Below are 25,869 nucleotides of genomic sequence, written 5' to 3'. Positions count from 1 at the left end.
TGATATCGGTCAAGAATGGATGAATCAGCTGGGTTTCTTTATTCTTGCAAAGGGAAGGGTGAGTGGTGATCTATTACAGGTCTTTAAAAATATGAAAGGTTTTGATTTCATAGACAGAGCGAGAAAGAGTGGGATGAATTTTTCGGCAGAACCACCGCCAAGGATGAACGTGGGAGCTGACCCGCTTCAGCAGGCAGAAGAACCCTGGAGTGGCCTTTGGCCACCAGATGCACCAATCAGTTGCGGATGGAGGCATGCCCCCTAGAGCTGCCAGCCCAATCAGAAGGCCAGCAGCTCAGTAATGTCGCCCCTAGTGATAACCATTGATGAGGCTGTATCACCAGGGAGAGGGCACCTTGATACCGTGGAACCCTCAAGGAAAAGGTAGGGCTAGGGCAGTCCCTGGCATTTGGGTGTAAGGAGGGCTGTGGGGCATCAGTGGTGTTTTTGGCCCAGGGGATGGCCATTGCTGCCAGGGGACCCCTCCATGGGCTATGGAGCACCCAGTAAGGATGCCCCCACCACCCTCCACCCCACCACAACCTACACCACCCCACTTCCCAGAACCCACTGGGAAGCTGCCAGGGTTTACTATGGTGGGAAGTGGCCCTTAATTGAACTATTAAGTAGATCAGTTCCGAAGAAGATCATATCGCACTCAAAACATTACCCCTGTTTTTCTCTCCACAGATGCTGCCAGACCTGCTGAGTTTTTCCAGCACTTTGTTTTTATTTCAGATCTCCATCCAGCATCTGCAGTATTTTGCTTTTATATAATTAAGTAGCTCAATTAGCTGCCTGGTGGGAGATCACTTCGCTAAGATTGCTCGGCCAATAACATGACATATTGCCAGCCCTCCAATCTCTCAGCTTGAAGCTCAGTGGGCCAGGAAAATTCAGCCCAGTGTTTCCACATGTGGCAAAGAGCAAACTTAAACATCATCAATATAAGATAGTCACCAAGAAATCAAATAGGAAATCCAAAAGTAATTATTTTACCCAGCGAGTGGTGGAATGTAGAGCTTGCTGATGCTACTACAAGGAGCAATTGAGGCAGATAATAGTATAGATGCCTTTAAGAGGAAGCTAGATCAGCATATATGAGGGAGTAGGGAAGTGAGAGTTGAGCTGATAAGAGTTGGATGAGGAAAGATACTCATGCATAGCGTAAACACCGTACTAGTTGGGACAAATGGCCTGTTCTTATGCTCTATATTCTATGTATTTCTAAGTAATTCTATGCAAAAGATTTTGTACTATAAAAGTGGTCTTTTCTCGCAAGCTTTCAGTGAGGCAACAAACTGCATTGATTGTTCTGCTAATTAGTCATTATAAGAAAAAGATGATATATTGGCTCCACCATTTAGCAGTTTCTGAGTATTTAAAATCTTGCACTCCTAATTGTGCCATGTTCAAGATGCTTTTGTCTTAGATTTTGTCTTAGAGATTGTCCCAACAGAATACAGTTTTAAGAATGCCAAAATAGGACTGTAAAAATTTACCCTTTGTTATTTTGGTCTCATGAAAGCTTAAAAGTATCAGAAATAATTTAATAATGTATTACTATTTTATCCACTGATTTATTTTTGTTTCTGCTTAAATCTGTATATGACAATAAATTTAGTGTGTAGCCTGAGATGCTTCTTGATCTGTGAGTATTTCCAGCATTCCCTGTTTTCATTTCAAACTTGCAGCATCCACAGTATTTTGTTTATGCGTTCGTGTTTAATTCACTGCCACTGCTGTTCCAGGAATGCCCAACTTGAAGAAGCTCTGCTCTTCTATTCGATCAGATTTTTGTTTATTCCTTTTACCTTGTTCACCTTCATTGCTTTCTATTTACCTTCTCACGTTTGATCAGATGCATCTCTTCCATTCCCATATCTCTTTCCTCTGCAACTGTCTCTGGCTGCAATATACTTCAGCTTTGACTCACTCTATCTCGAACTGTCCTTGTCCCCAGTTCATTTCATCTTTTGCCTCATCCAGCACTTTAACAAAAACCTTTCTTTATGTTGGTGTCAAAGATTGTAAACTTCAGTAGCACTTAGATACAAATGCTCTTCTGGATCCTTCTTCCCCTTCACTGTCTTCTGAGTCCATCACTCCTTCCAATATCACCCATTGTCGTGTATTCATTATCCCCTCTGACCTTCACCTCTCTGACTCAAATGATCAGTCCTCAGCAAAACCCTCAGCTTCGTCCTGTTAGCCCCTACCTCAATAAATTTCAAGCTGAGCTCTTTTTCTGCCACCTTTGTCTCCCTGCCCACTTCTTTAGTCAGGAGTCTTCCCCATCCAAATTGGATCCTTTCTTCCATCTTCAGAATTCCCATACCACTTGGACTCCTTTCTCTAGCCTCTCTTGATCTTTTTATTGGGAACTGCCCACATGACATCGGTCGTCTTGATTTCTCTACTCCTCTCACTCAGTGTGTGGTGTGGTGGAGGCAGATTCAATCACGGCTTTCAAAAGAGAATTGGATAATTGTCTAAAGAGAAAAATAATTTGCAGATTACAGAAAAACGGCAGAGCGCTAACTGAGTTGCTCTTGCAGAGAGTGGACATAAGCATGACATGCTGAATGGGCTCCTTCTGAGCTGTAACCATCTTATGATCGTATAAATGCAAATTGTTGTCATCTGTCGATGTTTGTATTTCTATCTCAGAATTCAGGAGCATCCAATGGGCTATTTGTACTATTTCCAGTACAATCCAATGGCAAAAAGGAAATTAGTCCTGAGGCACACTATACCCCATTCACTACATATGAAAAGACACTTAAAGTTTATATAGGTCCGTGGAAGTTGTCATTTGCAATGAGCATGATTGAAGAGTGTTGGGATGAGCTTGCATCATACAAACAATTTGTTGTATTTTATTAATTGGTTCAGAAACTGCTCTAGAATCTTTATTAACACAATCATCCCACTCCCATCTCCAGGTTCTTTCTTTGTTTTTATTTCATATTGGCACCTGAGGGATATGTTCCTTACCTGTTCTCAATATGGGAAGATTGTGTTGCTAAAGCGTAATGTATAAGATTCTTCCCCATATCCCCATCCTATTCAAAAATGTTATTAGGGGTCTGTTGGAATAAAGTTGGAGCATTGTAAGTGTATTAATTCAGCATGCTATAGAGCTCAACACCAAAAGTGGAATCTTTCAGTACTGCGAGATTCTGCAAAGTCTGCTTCAGAAATCCTTCACTGTAACTGATGCAATGAAAATGCAGTGAACACCAGCATTACCCAGGTTACTAAAAAATGCCATCCAATAGAAAGAGAGAGAGATTAATAAATTGTTCTTTTTCTTATTACAGTAAAGGCATTCAGCAGAAAGGCCTCCATTTTAATTAAATGCAACTTGCCCTTTATTCATTTGTATTTAACTGTAATTACATGTGTCTTATCCTGTCTTTGCCAGAGGAGAGTCTTTGCCAACGTGAGGCCTCTGCGGAAGATGAACTCCATGATGGACACATCCCTGAGCAGTTTGCAGGTTTACTGCATGGCTCTTCCCCAGCTTGTGAATCTCCAGAGAACCCTTATCATCTGTACACTAAAACAAATAAGGAGTTCAGCAATGACAACGCCTTGAGAATCAAAGGGCCAACCCGGGAGCCAAATTTAATTAAAGCAAATTCACTACAATGCACAGATGAAACAAATGAAGCACAACGGCCGCAAGCTGTCAGTGATGCATCAATATTAAACAGAGACAGCAAACCACAAGTTCTTTATAAAACCATTTTACACACAAACGTGAACCAGAACGACAGTGACACATTAGTCAGCACCAGAACTTTTCGGAATAATGATCACTGGATAAACAGCGCAGGAGAGAAGCTTGCCTTTGAGGATAGGGCATGCACTTTAGGAAGGGTAAGATCAGGAGGGAAGACTCTTCTTGAATTACAATTAGCCAGAAACATTTCAAAGTCAGATTCCAACCTTATTACTTGTTCGCCTATTGAGGAAGAATCAAGGAGCAGTCGCTGTGAGTCTGTATCAAACTACTTTAAAGAAAACAAACAGTGCACCGGAAAATGTCTGGAACGAACACCTTCTTTCACAGCTGAATGGGAAGAGGTAAGAGTTGTTATAAAAGTGCCATATGTTCCAAATGTCAATTGTGGACATTCCATGATTGCATAGTATTTAAATTATTATTTGTATTTGGGGAGCTGTGAGATTATTGAAGCAATGACAAATAAAATTAGCAAATAGATAAGTGAATGGTGATGAATTTCTAGTAGCATGACATACAACTAATGCAGTAAACTGAAGTCCTTTTGTGCACTGTCCACCAAATGAACCATATCCGCTTATGTATTAATGGTAATGTATAAACCAGCTTGAAAGGATATAACATGCAGTGTCCAATGTATACCTGCTTAGACATATATTTTAGAAAACTATTCATTTAATAATCCAAATCTTAATTCAGCCCCTCACAAGAAGTTTAATTTTATCCTGAAACTAAAAAAATGTAATTTTGAAATCATTTTTGGGAATAGCGGTTTTTCTTAAAATTACTTTGAGCATGTGGTGTGGGTTAGCATACTGTTTTTTCGCCAGTGGGACCTGGATTCCACTCCAGCCCTGAATGAGAGGTTGAAAGTCTCCTAGCTGCTGGCTGTGCATTTCGATTGGATATCACTTTGGGAAATAGCAATCCAGCTCTTTGTGGATGCTCATATTTCAGCAGCAACAATGATGCTTGACAGCTCATTGAGAAGAGCCACAAGATTGTGGAAGGAATCACAATGTGTACGAGGTTAGGGCACATTTGTGGGGCAGAGTTGGAATGGCTTTTATTTGGCATTTGATGGTTCACCTAACCTGTGCCTAGTTAAGGCTTTGGACACTGGAAGTCAGAAAATAGAAAAATAACTCACTGCAATATACCCAATTAATGTATTCAATAAATTACAGTATTTTGAGTAATTCTACCCCATTAATTACTCAGTTTTCAAGCTATTTTATTTCCAGTCCTTTGTGGGAAAAAAATGAAGATTTCAGTTGCTTTGATAACTTGCAGGAAATGTGCAAAATAGTTGCTGTTATGATGAGTTTGAGGTTTGACTCCCATATTGGTGATTTCAGCATTTCCAATACCCTTGCCAAGATACATGGCAGATGAAATTTAATGCAGAGAAGTGTGAAGTGCTGCATTTAGTAGGAAGAATGAGGAAAGGCAAATGAACTAAATGGTGCAATTTTTTAGAGGGTGCAGGAACAGAGAGACCTTGGGTGTACGCACACAAACCTTTGAAGGTGACAGGATAAGTTGAGAAGGTTATTCGAAAAATATACAAAATTTGTGGCATTATAAACAAAGGCATAGAGTGCTTACTGACAATATTACATCCTTTTCGATTCAAAAGTTTATGAGAATCTACACCGTGGACTCCTCACCTATGAACCATATAAGTTTGAAACACAGAAAGGAGCCAAATCATGCATAGTATCTGCCCAAGCTCTTTGCTGGAACAATTCAAAAATCAGTCCTTCAGCCCTGCTTCCCCATAGCCTTGTATTCACTTTTCTTCAAATATATATCCAGGTTTCCCTTTACATTTGTACTGATCTCAATTATTCTCTGTGGGGAAAGCATTACATGCTCCAGTAATACATTGAGTAAAGGTATTTCTTCAAACCCCTCTCCTCTCCCTCTTCGTGACACTTTTAAATTGATTAAACTTCATTACTGTTTCCCAACAGAGGAAACAGTCTTTCCTTCTTTAGCATATCAAATCGCTTCATAATTTTAGAAACCCTTAAGTCTCCTCTTGGCCTGTAGTATAGTTTTAGGATCCCACGTTTGAATAGATCCCTTTTGAATAGATCATTGGATTTCAGTCACAAGTCATCTTAAAAGTTGTTTGAAGGTTTTCATGGTGAGGGCAGCAACATTGAGAAAGACAAATTTATGATTACCGCATGTAAAATTTTGCTCTGAAATGAGAATGCTGTAACCATACATAGTCCTTCTCAATGTTACAAGCAATCTTTAGGACTTCCAGGATTGGTGACATATGGGAAGGAAATTATCTTAAAATTGCAAATGGATCAAAGAACTTGTCAAGGAGTGAGGATTTTGGTCATTAATTATTTTCTGCTTAAAAGTATAACTTGCACTTTCTAAACATTGAGGTATAGTTGCTTTCAGGATTTTTTGAGAACAGGAATGTAACTAAGACTAAAGCTGAGCAAACAGTTGTTATGGATCCCATGGTGAGCCTAATCAGAACAGAACACAGCCTTTGCTTCTGCAGGTGTACAGAGCGCTGGAAAGGATGAGCCAGTGAAGCAGCTGTTTAGAGATTAATGGTTCTTACTATGTTCTTTGCAGATTGATAAAATCATGAGCTCCATAGGAGCTGGAATCAATACTGGCCTGAAAGGAAAGCACGATGATGCTTCAGGTAAGGAACAAAATCTGAAGTCCACACTATTACATTTACATTAAATTCATGAAAAAAATAAGTATTTATGGCTAATGACATAAGATTCTTCAATACACTTGTCAGAGTGTTTTTACTTGTATATTCTTGCTAACTGTATTTAGTGAAATTGTTTCCTTCCTGGGCTTTATTAAGAGTGTGCTTCATTTGGAAATCTCTGCACTAATACATGAAATTCAGTGTGAGTTCGTTGAAAGCAAATCATGTTCACATAATTTGATTAAGTTCTTTGATGAAGTAACACAGAGGGTTGATGAAGGTAGTGTGGTTCATGTTGTGTACATCAACTTTCAAAAGGTTTTTGGCAATGAGCCACATAATAGGCTTGTATTAGGGTTGTAGACAGTGGAGAGGGAGGTAGAAAGCCCTTGGGATTAATAGGACAGTGGCAGCTTGAAAAATAAATTGGCCAAGGGACCAAAAACAGATAATGGGAATGAATGATTGTTTTTCAGACAGGAAGGAAGTATGGAGTAGTGTTCCCCAAGGGTATTAGGACCCCTTCTTTTCTTGAGATATATATGTATATGAACTGAACTTGGGTATAAAGAGAAGAATTTTGAAGTTTCCAGATGGCATGAAACTTGGAAATGTAATAAATGATGAAATGAATAGTAACAGACTTCACGAATGCATAAGGTGAAATAGGCAAATACATGGCAGATGAAATTTAATGCAGAGAAGTGTGAAGTGCTGCATTTGGTAGGAAGAATGAGGAAAGACAAACGAACTACATGGTGCAATTTTATAGAGGGCGCAGAAACAGAGAGACCTAGGGGTGTACGCACACAAACATTTGAAGGTGACAGGATAAGTTGAGAAGGCTGTTAGAAAAGTATATGGGATTTGTGGCTTCATAAACAAAGGCATAGAGTGCAAAAGCAAGAAATTTATGCTAAACTTTTTAACGTATTCCTTAGGCCTCAACTAGATTAATATATTAAACTCCACGCACCACACTTTAGGAAGGTTGTCAAAAGTTCTAGACAGGGTGAAGTAAGAGATTTACTAGAATGATACCAGAAAATTGGGACTTCAGTTATGTAGAGACACTGGTGAAGCTGGGGTTGTTCTCCCTTGATAAAGAAGGTTAAGAGGTAAATAAGGAGAAACTGTTTCCAGAGGCAGAAGGGTTAGCAACAAGAGGACACAGATTTAAGGTGATTGGTAGAAGAACTAGTAGTGACATAAAGAAACATATTTTATGCAGCGGGTTATTGTAACCTGGAACACACTACCTGAAATGGTGTTGGCAACAAATTCAGCAATAACTTTCCAAAGGAAATTGGATAAATGCATAACGACGGCAAATTTCCAGGGCTAAGAGTGGGAAAGTGGAACTAATTGGATAGTTCTACCAAAGAGCCAATGCAAGCAAGATGGGTGGATTAGCCTCTTCCAGTGCTTTATAATTCTGTGCCTAATATTAAAGTTTTGTTGTTGATACTATAGTCAGCACCAAGTCCCGCTTGCCCACCGCCTTTTTCGTTGTTGACATACATTGGTGCCCATAATCAGTTCCAGTCCTACAAACTTTTTCCCAAACACTTTGTTCTTCGACTCTGGCTTTTCGTGCATTCGTCGCTCCTTTTTGTCCCATCATTGGTGCTTGTGCTTTCAGCCACTTCACCTTGATGCTCTCTAATTCCCTTCTAAAGCCCTTTGACTTTCTACCTCCCTCTCCACTGTCTACAACCCTCCTCAAAAGCTTCTGGTCATGCCACCGCCCCCCCACCCCCTGCACCTTTGAATAATTGACAATGCTTCTTTTGATAACACCTCCATGAAATGCCTGGAGACATTTTTGTGTGATTAGATGGGAAAACTGTCTGTATTATGCCATGATGTTATTTGTCACTGCATCAAGAAAACATTGTTACCCATCATATTCATTACAGCTGCTGCATTCAGCTGCCCTTCCCAAAAAAGCTGTGATCCCCCTTTCCCAGTGAAGAATAATGTGAGAAGCTATTAAGCAATAAATGGTTATTGAATTTAATATGTAGTTTTTGGCTCCGTCATGCACAGTTAGAAGGGTAGTTCTGATGCAATGTGATATGCATTATGACAGTTAAAGCAGAGGTCTGAACAGATGTTAATGTGAATACTCTCAACTCAAGTTTGTACAGATTGCTGAGGCCAAAATATTTGAATTAAAAGTTGAATGGGGTTCTTGAACACTCTCTTGGTGTAACTTGATGTACCTTCTGACACTCCAACCAGAAAAGATTTTTAAAATATTTAGTACTTCTAAAAGTTTTAGTATTTTTGTTGAAAGCATATTAAATTGTGATATTGTTTGAACATGATACTCAGGACTGGCACTTTCAGTGTTTTATGTAGGAGGAAGCAGTAGCACTTAGAGAAAGCAGAAGAATTTTGTACAGTGGTATTTCCTGCATTTGTTTTAACTGAACTCATCATTCAAGGTTGGCGTATCTGTGTGTGTAGGAGGGAACAGCATCAGCATCTGCATCAGCAACAGATTTACAGCTAGCAGACAAAGAAATCTGGTTTTCTGATGGCCTTTATAGAGACTGTGAGGTGTAGCCTGGGCTGGGCAATGAACAGGAGAAGGGGGGGAGCATGAAGCATGGTACAGCATACTGATGAGTGTGGGAGTACTTGATAAAAAGAATCCAAGCTACTGGCAGAGCAGTGCTTACCGTGGAGAACTGCGACATTCACACGTTCAGGGACTAGCCTGCTTTTAATATTCTCTCTCTGATGTGTTCTTTAGACAGAGTACTCTATATACATATATATAGATAGACACCTTGGCATGCTGGATCCACATCTTATTCTAATACCTGCTGGCTGTGAGAAGCGTTCCAGCATTTAGTCAAGCTATTGAGAATAATATTGTCATTAGAATTGTGCACCACAAAAGCTATCAAGCTGGCGGGCTCATTCGACAGTCACATTCCGAGGAATACGATGTGGCAATGCCACCTCTCAACCTCGGAATGCCCCTATTACCGGATTGATGGTATGTCACTACTGAAGCGGCTTCCCCTTCAACCTCTTACAGGACCCAGAGTTGTATTTCAGACTGTGGGACGGTGGCTGGAGAGCATAGGACTCCCCCAGTATGAGAACCACCTGCTGGCAAACGGATTTGACAACATCCAATTCATGGTAAGCTACCTTCTGTTTTATTTTTGCGCATGAACAGTTGATGTTTTCTCAAGACCATGCTACTTCTTAACCCCCTCCCTTCTTTCCTATTTTTCCTCTGTCCCATTATATCATGACCTGTATTCATTGTACTGTTGCCTCAGTAACTGTGGACCTTTGTGGCCCACTAAGTTTAATATTGTAAAGCTCTAAGTAACTATTCAAAAAGGACAGAAGGAAGCATCATTTTGTCTACAATTAACCTCGATGGGTTTACCAATTTCTATTATTTATCTGTGTGTGTATATATATATATATATATATATATATATAGATATATGTGTGTGTAAAACTATGTATCATATCTTGCACTGGATAGTGGCTGCAGAACATTCAGTTTCGTTTCTGGAAATAAGCTATTTTGTAAATGTACATATATGAACACTATAATTAAGATGGATTTGAAATTGAACCCTGTGCAGATATGTACACCTAAAAGTTTTGCTGTTTGTACCTAACTAAAAAGATACTTCAATGCTACAATGATGAAAATAGTAAAACTTGAGAGATTTCAATGGCCAAAAATCTTAGGTTTAAAGATTGTTGTAACATGTTAGAATTGCTGTTCTATATTCTGCAACAAAATAAAAGTTTGTATAAAAATGGAACTTTATTGACTCAAATCCATTCTGATCATCAAGATTTGTGGTTAAAACAGAGTAGAAGTTACAAATCTGAGCCACACCAGAAGGTGCCTGTAAGTACTTGTAGAGGATCAATAAGTTCTTTTCTACCTGCTTTACAGAAATCATTTTTGTGTTTTTTTCCACCGTATACAGCTCTTAGAAATATGTGGTGACTTTCAGCGAGAGAGAGAAAAGCAATTATTGTAGTTACTAGGAGACCAGCTATAATTAGCTGTTTCTTACAGGGAGTGTCAATCACTGACAGAATGCCTACATTATAATCTTCCCTGCCCACACTAAGCTGTAACCAGGATTGATTTTTAAAATGGATATAGATAAATTGGATTAATGCAGATTTGTATGTTTTTCATATATTTATCTTGTTCATAAGGTAGAATTATAAATCTACAGTTTATTTATATAATTTCAGTGGAAGGATATTTGTTGCTGTTTCTCAAGTTGGCTTACTTCTGTCTACTGTGCATTTAGTATAATTTGGAATGTTAAATCTAATTCTTGATACATTAGCAATTCCTTCAAACCATAGTCAGACCAGAAAAAACAACATTCATTACATAACAGCTTCTGTTCAGAGCTCAGGAGAGACTAGTGAGTTAATTATATTTAGGTGATTAACCAATGATGTCCTAGTTTGGCTGAAGGTTAAGATTTTGGAGAATGAGGTGAATAACAATTCAACAAGGTCGTCCATTCCTTTCAGGTTACTCATAGCTGGTGTATTTAACTGTAATTTGCACTGTTTCTGTCAAGGTAAGCTTTGTCAATTTGGAAAGCATTGCGTTCATTACGTTATGCAGATATTTTAACTTTTTAACCTGAAGTCAGATTTATTTGTTAAATTAGGGGTTGCTGACTAAAATGATCAGCTTTGAATCCATAAAAACACAACACAAAATTCTGTTTGCTACAAACAAGTATTTGAACTTTACTCATAGGTTCTCCTTTACAATATGATAAAATTTCTTTTTATCAAAAAATTATTTCATATATAGAAAACTGGAAGTACGGGTAACGTTTACCACTAGCAGGGGAAGAAGGTAATTTTTAAAAATATTCTTAACAAAGAACACATTTCATAAATCCTTATTGTAATGTTCATATAACCTCATGTAATATATTTATATATTTTATAATAATAGATTTGTACATTATATACATTCAGTCTCCCAAACCTGTTCCACAACACAATTAAATCATGGCTGATCTGTTCTCAACCCCACCTTTGATTTATCTCCCTTAATTTCTTTATACTGGCTTCAAGCGAGTTATTTTTTAGCGACAGAAAAAGTTTAGTGCAGAGATTAATTTCAAAAGGGCTTAAATGTTCCAGAGAAAATGTTGATGCGGGGAAAAAAGTGAAACAAGAATTGCTGACATGAAGTAGGTAGAAATAAATCCCTCAGTTTACTGTTTATACAATGTTTGTTAGATCAACATTTTAAAAACAGTATTTCATAAACGTACATTTTAAAGTATGTTTTTATTTAAATCCCCTTCCCCTTTCCTGCTTGGGTGAACATTGGGTGGAATCTTGTGGAGGCGATGGGGGTCACAGCCACTGACTGGAGAGCTGGTGAGACCAGTGCGTTGCCTTTTTTCAAGAAGAGTCGCTGCATCTTGTGCCACTCAGGCACTTACAGGCCAGTGGTGGGCTTTCCCCTGGGATCGAGAACCCTGGGGGTAGAAGTCCCACCCACCAGGAGCTGCCAGCCAATTAGAGGCTAGGACTTCTTCTGTACTCAGCGCCACTTGGGAGGCAGTGGCTGCTGCCTGTATGATACCCACCGGAGGTCTCAGATTGAGGAGAGACTCAGGCAATGGTGAGAATGAGGGCCCACCCTAGGAGCCCGCAAGCTTGTTGTGCTCCCTGCATGCCAGACCTCCTGGCCACCGCTGGGTTAATACCAGTGGCAGCAGGGTAAGGCTCTTAAGGCATTAATTGCCCACTTAAGGACCTCAATGGGTGGTGGGGTGGGAAGGCTGTCCATGGGCCTTTCTGCCAAAGACTTAAGCAGGGGAGCGGTAGGAAGGTGGCAGGGTCACTCCCACTCAAATGCCCTGCTACCACCAAACCTGCCATGGGGAAGGGCAAAAGATACCACCCATTATTTCTGTTAAGTTGCTTTCCTTCTGTCCACCCACCAATGTACACCAGCTTCTCACCTCAGTGAATTGAAGGTATGGCATTTTCATAGTCCTGTCCTGATGTTGCTCGTATAGTTATAAATAAAGAAAATCACTTGAAAAAGTTTACTTGGCAGCATGTTTAGCATATCTTTAAAAATGTCTTTAATAGACTTATTAAGAGGCTTCATCAGATGCAGATTCTCCCAAAGGTTGGGACACTTGGGACAGTCTCCTTGCATTTGTGAGTCAAAATAAATTTTAAGAAAGGTTTCAGGGAAAGGTTCCTATCAGATAAAAAAAACTTTTCTCTTTTATGGTACTATTGAACTTGCTGCATGTTCCCTGCCTTTCCAGCTTTTGCAATTAATGCTGTCCCCCTTTGCTGTGGAATTCAATTTAATTGACCCCATACCTAAAGCATCAGTACTCTGAGCAGCTTCTGAGTTTGTCTTATTTTCTTAAACCCCAATATAATCTAATTGTTGTATGCAACAAACATAACATTGTAAAAATGAGGGACTGCTTTCCACTTGCATCATTGTATGTGCAGCTGTAAATATTATATCCCTCAGCAATACTCAGTTTATCTTGCATTATTTGCCACATTAAATGAGGGACTTAACTGCATGCATTTGTTAATCTGTAACTAGAAAAACTCCTTGAACCAAATGCGAAACATTTACTATTCCAGCCACTGTGCAAAACAAATTATATTAAGAGAAGAACCATTTGGCACTGAAAGTATTGCCATAAATCAGATTTCCAAAATGACCTGAAATGTAATTTCTTCCTACAAATATTCACATCAAAATTAAAGCTTATATTTAGTAAAAGTTTGTGTTGACATTGTGCTTAAAAAGACTGGAGTTGTTTGGAGTATTGTTTTCTGGAAGATGCTGTGTTTGTGTGGGACAGGAGAATCCATTCAGTGCTTCTGTCACCACCATGATTTTTGAAAAAAACAATCAGAAATTTAAACAATTGAAGAAAAGATAATCAGTTGTCCCAGAGCACTATTTGAAAACAGAATATTCTTTCTTTTTGCATTTCTTTTTTTACGAAATACCTGACGATAATTTTAATTTGCTGGGGAAATCAGAGAGATGGGAATATTTTGTATAAATAAAGGGCTCAGAATTTTAAGTGGTGTTTGCCTATCTTTATCTTTCTCCAAAACACTTTAATGCTTTCACTTTTATTGGTTAGTAAGTATTTCCTTATATTTGTGAACATCAGTCCCTCTTCTAATTCCTTACCTTCATGTACAATCTCTTTAAGACTGAAAGCTCACTTCAGTGATTGAAAGATCCATGAAAACTCAATTCACGTCCTTTTTTAGGACGTCACTAGTCTGCATTTATTCACTTCTCTTGTACCGCTGTATTTTCAATCTTTTCTGTTCGAATACAAACCTGTTTCCCCTCAGCCTGTTAAAATGAGTTTCAGACTGATCTCCGTCATCTATAAAAGATAGCAGTAGAGCACCTATTGAAAATAATAGATAAATATTGTCAGCGCAAAGTACACACACAGATTTTAGGAAATGTATCTTCACTTCAGGTTGCGAACTGTTTCAATAAATTAGAAATGACCAAGAACCACTGGCACCTAGCTGGTGGACCTGTGCGCTTTGGACACAGATGATCGGTTCAGCATTTTTCTTATGGTATCTGTTAAATACTGGTAAGGATTAATGGTGTAGTGGAATTCTGCCTTTAAATTGTCTAATACAACAGTACAGTCATTAACAGCACTAACGAGGCTGTATGTCTGTGTTACAAGTGAGCAATCCCTGCAGATCCAGGCAGTGAACCTGTCAGCGTGGTGAAAATAAAGTTTCCACATCTCATTATCAATGGTACAGATACAGTAACTATTTGTGAAATTATTAATGCATTGTGTAATACCAAAACCATTACATTGCAGAAGTAAGAGAATGAGTGATTGCCCATCAAAAGATTGGAGTAGGGCCACTAATGGCCAAACTGTTGTACCTTTTCAGTTGCTTTGTTGAGGGTCATATGTTCTCCTCAGATATGACTTCCAGTCCCCATGCTTTTCCATTCCTGTTTGCCAAGGATTACAGAGGGGAGAAAGAGCCCTCTGCAGTTTTGTTTTTCATTCTGCATGCATTGCATCAGGAACAATGAAATGATTGGGGTCAGGTCTTAATAAGCCTTTTCTCTAAATTTAACATTTCATTTTTGCAACATGCTGAAGTCAATAATCATTCCATTGTGCCAGAAGAGACAAAATTAATACATTTAAATTTTTAATGAACAGCAGCTATTTACAAAAACGTACCCACTGGCTATAGCACCATTAGTTTTCCGAACAAACAAGAATAGAATATTCAGAATTTAAGGAAGAAAAATATTCCAATTATTATAAGCTTTATATTGTCAAATATGGACTGATTGGACAAGTTTAATCACATATATGATCATGAGGTACCCATCTTATTAATGATTTATGCCCTCATTTTTTAAAACTCTTCATGGCCTCACTCCTCCCAATCTCTGTAACTTTTTCCAGCCCTGCAATCTCCGAGAATTCAGTGTCCCTCAAACTCTGACATCTTGTACCTCTTCCATTCCCTTTGCTCACCATTGGAGCCTGCACCTTCAGTCATCAAAGCCTTGGATTTCCTCCTTAAACATCTCTGCCTCTCCAAGCCCTCTCTTCCTTTAAAACCCCACCTCTTACCAAACATTTAGTCACCTCTTCTAATACAGGCTTTGTTGGCTTGGTGTTCTCCAAGTAAACCAGGCAATAACCAAATTATGACAGGAAAAGAGCTAACAAACATAAGAGTGTACTAGCAAATAAGTTCAGAGTAGGAAAAAATGGTAAAAAGACAATTAAAGTCTGTTAATCTGAATGCCCACAGCATTCATAATAAGATGGATGAATTGATAGCACAATTGGAAGTAAATGAGTATGATATGTTAGCCATTATAGTGACATGGTTGCAAAGTGACCATGACTGAGACCTGAATATTCAAGAGTATTTGACATTTCGGAAGGATAGGAAGAAAGGAAAAGGGATGGGGTAGCTGTGTTAATAAAGGGTGAGATAAATGCCGTACTAAGAATTAACTTGGTTTGGAGGATCAAAATGCAAAATCAGTTTAGGCAGAGATAAGAAATAGCAAAGGAAAGAAGTCACTGGTGAAAATAGTTTAAAGGCTCCCTGACAGTAGCTACACTGTACAAGAATATAAATCAAGAAATAACAGGGGCTTGTGAGAAAAGTACTCCAATAAGCACTTTAATTTTCATAAAGATTGGACAAATAAAATTGGCAAAAATAGCCTGGAGGATAAGTTCATAGAGTGTATTCAGGTCAGTTTCTTGGAACAATACATTCTGGAACCAATCAGGGAACAGACTATTTTAGACCTGGTAACGTGTTATGAGACAGGATTAATTAATGACTTCATAGTAAAGGATCCTCTAGGCAAGAGTGATCTTAACATGGTAGAATTTCACACTCAGCTTAAGGGTGAGAAATTTGGCTCTGAAACTAGTATCTTAAAATTAAATAAAGGCAATTGCAAGGGTATGAAGACAAAGTTGGCTACAGTTGAATGGGAAAATAGATTAAAAGATAAGGTGGTAGAGAAGCAGTGGTAGACATTTAAGGAGATACTTCATAACTCTCAACAAAGATATATTCTATTGAGAAAGAAAGATGCTATGAGAAGGATGCAGTATCCATGGCTAACTAAGGAAGTCAAGGATGCTATCAAATTGAAAGAAAAGTTGTATAATGCTGCAAATATTAGTGGAAGGCCAGAAGATTTGAAAAATTTTAGAAACCAGCAAAGGATGACAAAAAAATAATAGAGGGAGAAATTGGAGTATGAGAGTAAACCAGCAAAAAATATAAAAACAGACAGTAAATGATTCTAAGCATATATGAAAAGGAAAAGAATAGGCAAACGAGCCTTGGTCCCTTAAAAGATGAGGCTGAGGAGTTAATATTGGGAACAAGGAAATGGCAGAGACTTTGAATAAGTATTTTGCCTTCACAGTAGAAGATACAGAAAGCATCCCTAGAATTGTAGAAAATCAAGAGGCAAAAGGGAGGGAGGAACTTAAGACAAACGTGATCACTAGAGAAAAAAATACTAGGAAAACTAATGGGACAAAAGGCTGACAAGTCCCCCAGCATCCTAGGGCCTTAAAGGAAGTGGCTGCAGTGATAGTGGATGCATTGGTTGTAATCTTCCAAAATTCCCTTGGTTCTGGAAAGGTCCCAGCAGATTGGAAAACTGCAAATGTAACACCACTGTTCAAAAAAAGAGGGAGGCAGAAAGCAGGAAAATGTAGGTCCGTTGTCTAACATTTGCCACTGAGAAAATGCTGGAATCCATTATTAAGGAGGTAGTAACAAGACATTTAGAAAATCATAATACAATCAGGCAGAGTCAACATGGTTTTGTGAAAGAAAAATCGTGGACAGAATTGTCTCAGATTTGCACTAAGTGTGGTAGCGGGCGGGTAAAATGATGCAATGGTGGCTTTTCACATGCTATCATCCCAAACCTGCTGTATTAGTTGTGCATTCCCAACAAACACGCCGTTTCGATGCCAGGTGAGCTCTCATTCACCCGTCACGCCATCACTTGGCCGGGCGCCATATTTAAAGTCCAGATGCACACACACATCTCAGTCCTTCCAGACCAGGACACCTGCAGATGGCCAAGAAAAGCAAAAAAACTGCAGCCCCCCTGGTTAAGTGACAGGTCACTGGAATGCCTTTTGGATCCCAAGGAGGCCTGCCGCAATGTCCTCTGGCTACAGGATGGGCTGCAGCATGACCAACCAGGCTTGGGAGGTGGCTGTGGTGATCAGTGCCAGTGTTGTACAGAAGAGGTTGGGCATCCAATGCAGATAGGGGATAAATGATCTCATCCATGCAGCCAGGGTATGGCAACTATCTCATCACCCTAAACTCTCACACTCAAGCACATCACACATTCACTGGCATCTCACTCACAGCCAGCTCCAGGGACATCACCACTCACTCTCTCTCACAGATATCCTCACATATCCATCAGGCCTCATCTCCTCTGGAGACTGCCTCCTCAGCTCTCACTCTCAACATGTGCCCCCACACACACCTTGGATTACCCTCCTTCCCCAGTACAGCTCTTGTCCTGGAGCTTCTTCCTTTGCCTGAGGCCACTTCTCCCCCTTCCCCAACCAAGACCTTTTGCCCTGTAGCCATTAAAAAGCCACCCACATATGGCTGATCTGGTAGGTAGAGACCTGCCATGAGCCCCCCCAAAAGTAATGTGGTGCTGTCTGTGAAGCTGCTGCTGATGACTGAATGCTGACTGAAGCAAGGTAGGCAAACAAATTTTGAAGTCCCGAGCGAAGTGCAGCTCACCAGGTGCATGTCACTTATGTGCTATTGTGAGACATGTCGGTGTGTTTTCCTGCCAATGTGGGTGGACAATCCAGCGGGGTGGTGGGGGGGATGGTGGATGATTCTGACAGGCTGGCCAAATAATGATATGCAGATGTATTACAATAAGGTTCCCGATGTCCAATGGAGAGAAACATGGCCTGCCATCAGCGGGCTGAGCGGACGATTGCAAATTGGTTTCATGCCATCGTGAAACCGATCGCGCCATATTGTCCACTCACACCACCGAACACACCCAATGCTGGTGGGCACGGAAAATCCTGGCCCTGATTTACAAATCAAGAGCAGGAGTCAGCCATTCAGGCCCTCAACCCTACTCTGCCATTCATTGAGATCATGGCTGATCAGATTGTAACTTCAACTCCACATTCCCGCCTATCCTGATAACCTTTCACCTCTGCCTTAAAAGTATTCAAAGACTCCGCTTCCAACACCTTTTGAGGAAGGGATTTCCATAGACTCACAACCCTCTGAGAGAAAAAAATTCCCCTCACTCTGTCCTAAATGGGTGACCCCTAGCATTAGATTCTCCCACAAGAAGAAATACTCTCTCCACATTGACCCTGTGAAGACACCTCAGGACCTTGTTTCAATCAAGTTGCCTTTTACTCTTCTAAACTCCAGCAGATACAAGCCTAGTCTGTCCAACCTTTCCTCATAAGACAACCCACCCAATCCAGGTATTAGTTTAGTAAACCTTCTCTGAACAGCTTCAATTTGTTTACATCCTTTATTAAATAAGGAGACCAATACTGTACACAGTACTGCAGATGTGGTCTCACCAATGACTTGTATAACTGACGCATAACCTCCCTACCTTTGTATTCAATTCCCCTTGCAATAAATGAAAACATTCAATTAGCTTTCCTAATTACTTGCTATACCTCCATACTAGTCTTTTGCGATTCATGCACTAGAACACCCAGATCCCTCAGTATTTCAGAGCTCTGCAATCTTTCACCATTTAAATAATATGCTTCTTTTTTTAACTTACCTGCCAAAATGGACAATTTCACAGTTTCTCACATTATACTGCATTTGCTAGGTCTTTTCCCACTCTCTTAACCTACCAATATCCCTTTGTAGCCTCCTTGTGTCCTCTTCACATCTCACTTTCCTACCTATCTTTGTATCGTCAGCAAATTTAGCAACCATACCTTTAGTCCCTTCATCCAAGTCATTTATATAAATTGTAAAAAGTTTAGGCCCCCGCACTAATCCCTGTGGCACACCACTTGTTACATCTTGCCAATCAGAAAAAGACACATTTATGCCTACTCTCTGTTTCCTGTTAGTTAGCCATTCTTCTATCCATGCCAATATGTTACCCCCCTACACCATGAGCTTTTTATTTTTTGCAATATCCTTTGATGTGGCACCTTATCAAATGCTTTCTGGAAATCTCAATACAGTACATCCGCTAGTTCCTCTTTATCCACAGCATATGTTACTACTTCAAAGAACTTCAATAAATTGGTTAAACGTGATTTCCTTTTCACAATACTATGCTGACTCTGCCTGATTACCCTGAATTTTTCCAAGTGCCCTGCTATAATATCTTTAATAATAGCTTCTAATTTTTTCCCTGTGACAGATGTTAAGTTAACTGGCCTGTAGTTTCTGGAAATAAAAGTCTGATGATGACCATGAAACCATTGCTGATTGTTGTAAAAACCCATCTGGTTCACTAATGTCCTATAGGAAAGGAGATCTGCTGCCTCTACCTGGTCTGGCCTACATACCTGACCCACAGCAATGTGGTTGACTTTTAAATGCCCCCTGAACAGGGCAATTAGGATGGGCAGCAAGCCTATATCCCATGAATGAATAAAAAAAAAAGATTTGCTGCTTTCTGTCTCCCTCCCTTGTTGCATAAAGGGGTTGCATTTGCTATTTTGCAATCTAATGGAACCTTCCATGAATCTAGGGAATTTTGGAAAATTAAAACCAATACATCAACTATCTCACTAGCTACTTCTTTGAAGACCCTAGGTTGAAGTCCATCAGGACGTGGGGGCTTGTCAGCCCACAGTTCCAACAATTTGCTCAGTGCCACTTCCCTGGTGATTGTAATTTTCCTGAGTTCCTCCCTCCCTTCCATTTCCTGATTTAGAGTTATTTCTGGGATGTTACTTGTATCATTTATAGTGAAGACTGATGCAAAATACCAGTTCAATTTATCTGCCATCTCCTTATTTTCCATTATTAATTCCCAGACTCATTTCCTATTGGACCAATGTCCACTTTGTTAACTCCTCTTTTTTAAATACCTATAGAAACTCTTACTATGTGTCTTTATATTTCCAGCTACCTTTCTCTTGCACTCTAATTTCTCCTTCCTTATCAATCTTTCTTTGCTGTTTCTTATATTCTGACCAAGCTTCTGACCTGCCACACATATTTGTGCAATTATATGTTATTTCTTTAAGTTTGATGCTTATCTTTAATTTTTTGGTTATCCATAGATAATGGGTCCTCTCTTTGGAATTTTTTTTCTTGTTGGAATGTATCTATTCTGTGGCATTCTGAAATATCCCCTTACACGTCCACTACTGCATCAATATTGACCTATCCCTTAACCTAATTTGCCAGTTCACTTTAGCTAGTTGTGCTTTCATGCCCTCATAATTGCTCTTATTTAACTCTAAAATACTAGTCTTGGAACCACCCCTCCCCCCTCAAACTAAGTGTAAAATTCAATCATGTTATGATTGCTGCTACCTCGGCACGCCTTCACTATGAGGTCATTAATTAATCCTATCTCATTGCACAATACCAGGTCTAGAAGAGCCTGCTTCTGGTTGGTGCCAGAACGTGCTGTTCTAAGAAATTATTCTGAAAATATTCCTTGAATCCCTCATTTAGGCTACCTTTGCCCAGCTGATTTTCCCGGTCTTTGACACATTTATTAGAGTTCTTTGAGGATGTAACGAGTAGGGTGATAAAGGGAAATCAGTAGATATAGTGTATTTGGATTTCCGAAAGGTATTCAGTGAAGTGCCATGTAAAAGGTCACAGCACAAGATATGAGTTCAGGGTTTTGGGGGTGATATATTAGTATGAATAGAGGATTGGCTAACTAACAGGAAACAGGGCAAGGTTTTTAGGTCGGTGTGTGGGCACAATTGGCGGGCCCAGGAGCAGCAGGAGAACAGACTGCCACCTGCAATCAGCCCCCAACAGTAATTTCAATTGGCTGGCCAATTAACGGCCAGCCAGTGTAAAGCGCACACTGAAGTGCTCAGTGCTACTGGGGTAGGGGCGGGAGGAGGGCGAGCACTGACGTCAGTGCCAGGGTGGGGTGTGGTGGTACACTGAGTGAAAGCTTCCTGAAGGCAGGGAGTTGCCCCAGGGAGCTGAAGAATTTAAAACCAATAAAGATTTTAAAATCAGGAAAAAAAATTGTCCACACATCAGAATCAGTCACCTGAACTTGTACATGATGAAAATTCTGTCCATACATTTTTTTAAATTTAATAACAGAAACCTCATCCTTCCCTTGGATGAGGTTTCATCAAAAATGCAAAGTCCGCCTGGCAGATTTGCCCATCTGCCAACCATAAGGTTGGACAGACCATGAAAAATCAGAGACAATTACAACCTTAAATGCACTAATTGGCCTCTTAATTGTCCGACTTTGGCACATGCCCGCCAACCAATATATCGAGCGAGCGCAGGATGATGGGACGCTCACACGACGTCATGTCGCACAATTTCGTGTCCAGTCGGATCGGGCATGCACCCACACACCAACCTAAAAATTCTGCCCAGAGAGTTGGGATTAATAGGTCAGTTTCAAGTTGTCAAACTGTAACTAGTAGCATGCCGCACGGATCAGTGCTGGGGCGTCAACTATTTACGACCTTTATTAATGACTTGGATGAAGGGACAGACTGTATTGTAGCCAAATTTGCTGAAGATATAAAGATACGCAGGAAAGCAAGTTGTGAGGAGGATACAATCTGCAAAGAGATATAGATAGGTTAAGTGAGTGGGCAAAAATTGGCAATTGGAGTGTAATATGGGAAAATATGAGGTTGACCATATGAGGAAGAATAGAAAAGCAGAATGTTATTTCAATGGAAAGAGGCTGCAGAATGCTATAGTACAGAGAGATCTGGGTGACCTGGTACATGAATCACAAAAGGTTAGCATGCAGGTATAGCAAATAATTAGGAAGACAAGCGGAATATTGGCCTTTATTGCAAGAGGGACGGAGTATAAAAGTAGGAAAGTCTTGCAACAGCTGTATAGGGCTGCAGTGGTGAGACCACATCTGGAGTTAGGTGTACAGTTTTGATCTCATTACTTAAGGAAGAATGCACTTGCACTGTAAGCGGTTCAGATAAGGTTTACTAGGCTGGATGGAGATGAAGGGGTTGTCTTATGAGGAAAGGTCGAGCAAGTTGGGCCTATACTCATTGGAAGCATAGAATGAGAGATGATCTTATTTAAACATTTAAGATTCTGAGGGGGCTCGGCAGAGTAAATACTAGGAAGATATCCCCTTTAGTGTGGGAATCTAGAACTATAGGTGGCACAGTGTAAAAATAAAGGGTCTCCTATTTAAGATAGAGGTAAGAGAGGAGGAATATATTTTCTCAAAGGGCATTAGTCTTTGAAATTCTCTTTCACAGAGAGCAGTGGAGGCTGGGTCATTGAATATATTCAAGGCTGAGTTAGATAGATTTTTGATTGACAAGGGACTCAGGGTTATGGGGACAGGCAGAAAAATGGATTAAGGCCGCAGCCAGATCAGCCATTGTTTTCCGATTGGCACAGTAGCCTCAATGGGTGGAATATTATGTTAAAATGTTTGTCGTAAGCCTTCCTGATTAAAGTGAGGATACATGGACAAAATTTATGGCAGATGGAATTCATCCAACAAGTGGCTTCTACAAGCCGCAGTGATTGGATATCAAATTGTGACGACTATATGCCAGCTGGTGGAACTTTCACACCAGATATTCATTAACATTATGATGGGACTACTTCCACCTAAATCTCAACAGAAACTAATGTTCACTTGAGCTCCTTAAATAAAATTGATCCAAATAATTTTAACATGAAATGTTCAATGTAATACATCATTAAATGGAATATACATAAAGGCCATGCATTATCTGGACTACAAACGTACCCATGACTAGAATAAGCTGTTTGGCACTTTGCCAATTGTTATCATGGTTGAGGTCAGTGTGAAATAAATTGCATAGATCATCAGGAGTTGGCTCTAGTTCAGAAACAGTTCAAGATATGTTTTTAAGTTTTATAATGTCATCAGATCTGCTTGATTGAACTGCTGGCTTGAAACCCACTATCAACTATCCATACTTATTTGCAACACATGGTAAGTGCAGTTATATCGGTTATAAAATCATTAAATATATCAGCAGCTCATCTGATCTGCATGCAAAAAACTGCTATTCTCTCCCATTCATAAGTTAGTGAAATCAATGCTCAAAGTGTTACAAATGTGCAACTATTTTAGTCACTTGTACTCCTGATCTCTGCAGTGTCATGCCTAAAATGTTAACCCGATCTGCAAAGACATTATTACTACAACTACAAGAACTACCAAAGGCATTCTAGCTCCAGCTAGCTTGTGATAATCCATATAGTCAGGTTTCTCATTTTATTATTTTAGTATTGTTGGAGAATTAACTGAAGATCATGGTGGTCATGTTGAACTTGCTAAATCATGAGCTTCAGCTCTTTTGTGCCTAGCGGCACATGAGGCAACCCGTTTTTCCCACAGCTTTTACATCCACTAGATCGTGATCTGGGTTGTTTCCATAATGAAGACCTTTTTCTTTCATGTGACCAAGTTAATATCCTGTTTGCTGGAGGTGATGCAGATGTTGCCACTTCCCTCATATTGGACACCAATGAGGACCCAGTATTTAGAGGCCAACTGGTCGTCTGCTCGCCTGAGCTATGGTGATGTGGATTAAGCAATTTTGCTCCCATTGGACTTAAGTAGCCAATGGAGAGCCAAAAGCTAACTCAATATGCTAATCCTTGTTTCCACTTGCCAGGGCTCAAATCCATAATTTCTGACTTAAAGGCAGGAATACTACCACTGAACAAAGACTCAACACCAGGAAACTGAATACTAAATAAATATATATTTCTTACATATGTAAGATATATGTATATATATATGTATATAAAATATATATATATGTGTATGTGTGCGTGTGTGTATATATATATATATATATATATTTTAAAGTGCAAATTAGAAATGAGGTAGGTTTTGTAATTTGGTAATTCAGTTATTCAGAGCATGAAAATATCTCACCACAGCAATAGAAATGTAACATAATGGCCAAGATCTTCCAGTCAGCAATGATTCTGGGAGTATTGCCGCTGAACACGAAGATATCTGTGCCCCAGACATTTTGCCTTATTTCAGCCAGGACTTCTGGTTCCAGCTGCAGCAGGAATCAGTCAGCGCAGCCATCCCTGTGAAGGACAGGTGAGAGGAGGACACGCCCCCTTTTTACAAAATTAGCTGTCGTATTCAGGTAAGTTTTTGAAGGTCTCAAAGTCTGAGAATCAGTGGATGGATGAGTGAGTTAGGGTGGGCAAGTGATTTGGGGTGGGCGAGTGATTTGGGGTGGGCGAGTGAGTGGGGGGATGGGTGAGTGGGTGGGTGGACGGGTGAGTTGGTTGTGGAACAGGAGACAGTATTCAGGTCAGGGGATAATTGGATCGGATCGGTGGCAGTCGGGTTAGGGGGTGCAGTCAGGTCAGGGAGGGCGATCGGGTTGGGGGTGTTAGTTGGGTCGGGGTGGGATGTTGGTTGTGGTGCTCAGTTGATTTATGCTGCCTAATCACTGAGTTAGACCAGGTATTAACCAGTGTAACATATCCTGGGTAAGTATCCAGGTAAGTCCTGCATATCTGGCCCAAGTCTCTGACTCAGTATCAGAGACTTTCACAGAGTGTCATGACAGCGGAAATCAGCACATTGGAATTTAAAATTTCAGGAGCAGTTTCAGCGCATGTGTGCATGCTTGGTCTTCCGCAGGATCCCAATGTGTTACACAGACATGGCAACAAGTCCAAATTTTGCTACTCTGGATATTGGAAGGTTTTGGCAATGTCTTCAAAATTGGAAAAGACTCCTATCCTTCAACCCGGTCCCCGTCTATAACTGCATCACAAGACAGCCAAGGCCAAGTATGCGCTATAATTATTGGCCATAAAATTCTGTTCCACACCTGCACAGTGCACTCCTTGGCATTTCAGGCATGTTTTTGGGGGGAGGGGCAAGTAAAATATGACGGCTGGCTAGCCCACCTATTTCCCACCCACCCCCTAACCGGTTCTCCATTATACGATGGATGCATAAGGTGTCTGCTAGCTCCTTCCTGCAAACTCCCTTCCTCATGGCACTGTGGCTATACCTACAGCACAGGGACTGCAGTGGATCAAGAAGACAGCTCACCACCACCTTCTCAAAGACAATTAGGGATGAGCAATAAATGCCTAGCCAGCGATGCCTACATCCCATGAATGAATTTTTAAAAACCCATCTGCCCTTAGGCCCATTGAGGCCGTAACTGTCTAGTTAAGGGGCAATTAAGGCCTAATTCTGCCTCTGCTGCCAGAGTTGGTGAAGAAGCAGGAAGGAAGGGGGGATATCTTCTTTAGGGGTGCACTGTGCACATCAGGGACACCCCACCCCCTGAGATTGTACTCTCACTCTATGCGTTGCCCCTCCAAAACTTGACCTCCCCACCCGTCTCCCACACCGTCTTGGGGTGCCTGAATCCTCCCCTCCCCCAAATGTCAGACGTACCTAAGTCAGATGTCCAAGTTGTCGTCTTCGTGGGAGCGCTTGTAGTCCCAGCAGTGCCCACTACTGAGCACAGACACTGTTGGGACTGCAAGAGTTGCCAGCCAGTCAGATTAGCTGGCAGCTCACGTATTGTTACTTGAATGGATAGTTGCCACCATACACTGAAGAGCATGTATTATCTGAAATAGAAACAGAAAATGC

The 25,869-nt window shown here is 40.2% G+C and overlaps 1 protein-coding gene across 15 annotated transcripts in view; it reads left to right on the top strand.

The window, feature by feature from the left end:
- Positions 1–25,869, top strand: part of anks1b (ankyrin repeat and sterile alpha motif domain containing 1B) — an 865,501-nt gene that overhangs the window by 753,953 nt on the left and 85,679 nt on the right. For all 15 annotated transcript variants that reach the window (XM_041202975.1, XM_041202978.1, XM_041202973.1 and 12 more), the window contains 3 exons: positions 3,428–4,092; positions 6,359–6,431; positions 9,502–9,608. In XM_041202975.1, coding sequence (XP_041058909.1) covers positions 3,428–4,092; positions 6,359–6,431; positions 9,502–9,608 — 845 coding nt within the window. The remainder of the gene's footprint in view (positions 1–3,427; positions 4,093–6,358; positions 6,432–9,501; positions 9,609–25,869) is intronic.

The sequence above is a fragment of the Carcharodon carcharias genome, chromosome 13 (genome assembly GCF_017639515.1).
Source record: "Carcharodon carcharias isolate sCarCar2 chromosome 13, sCarCar2.pri, whole genome shotgun sequence".
In the NCBI taxonomy this organism is placed as follows: domain Eukaryota; kingdom Metazoa; phylum Chordata; class Chondrichthyes; order Lamniformes; family Lamnidae; genus Carcharodon; species Carcharodon carcharias.
The sequence above is the reverse complement of the archived record's forward strand: the minus strand, read 5'-3'. Positions and strand labels throughout refer to the sequence as shown.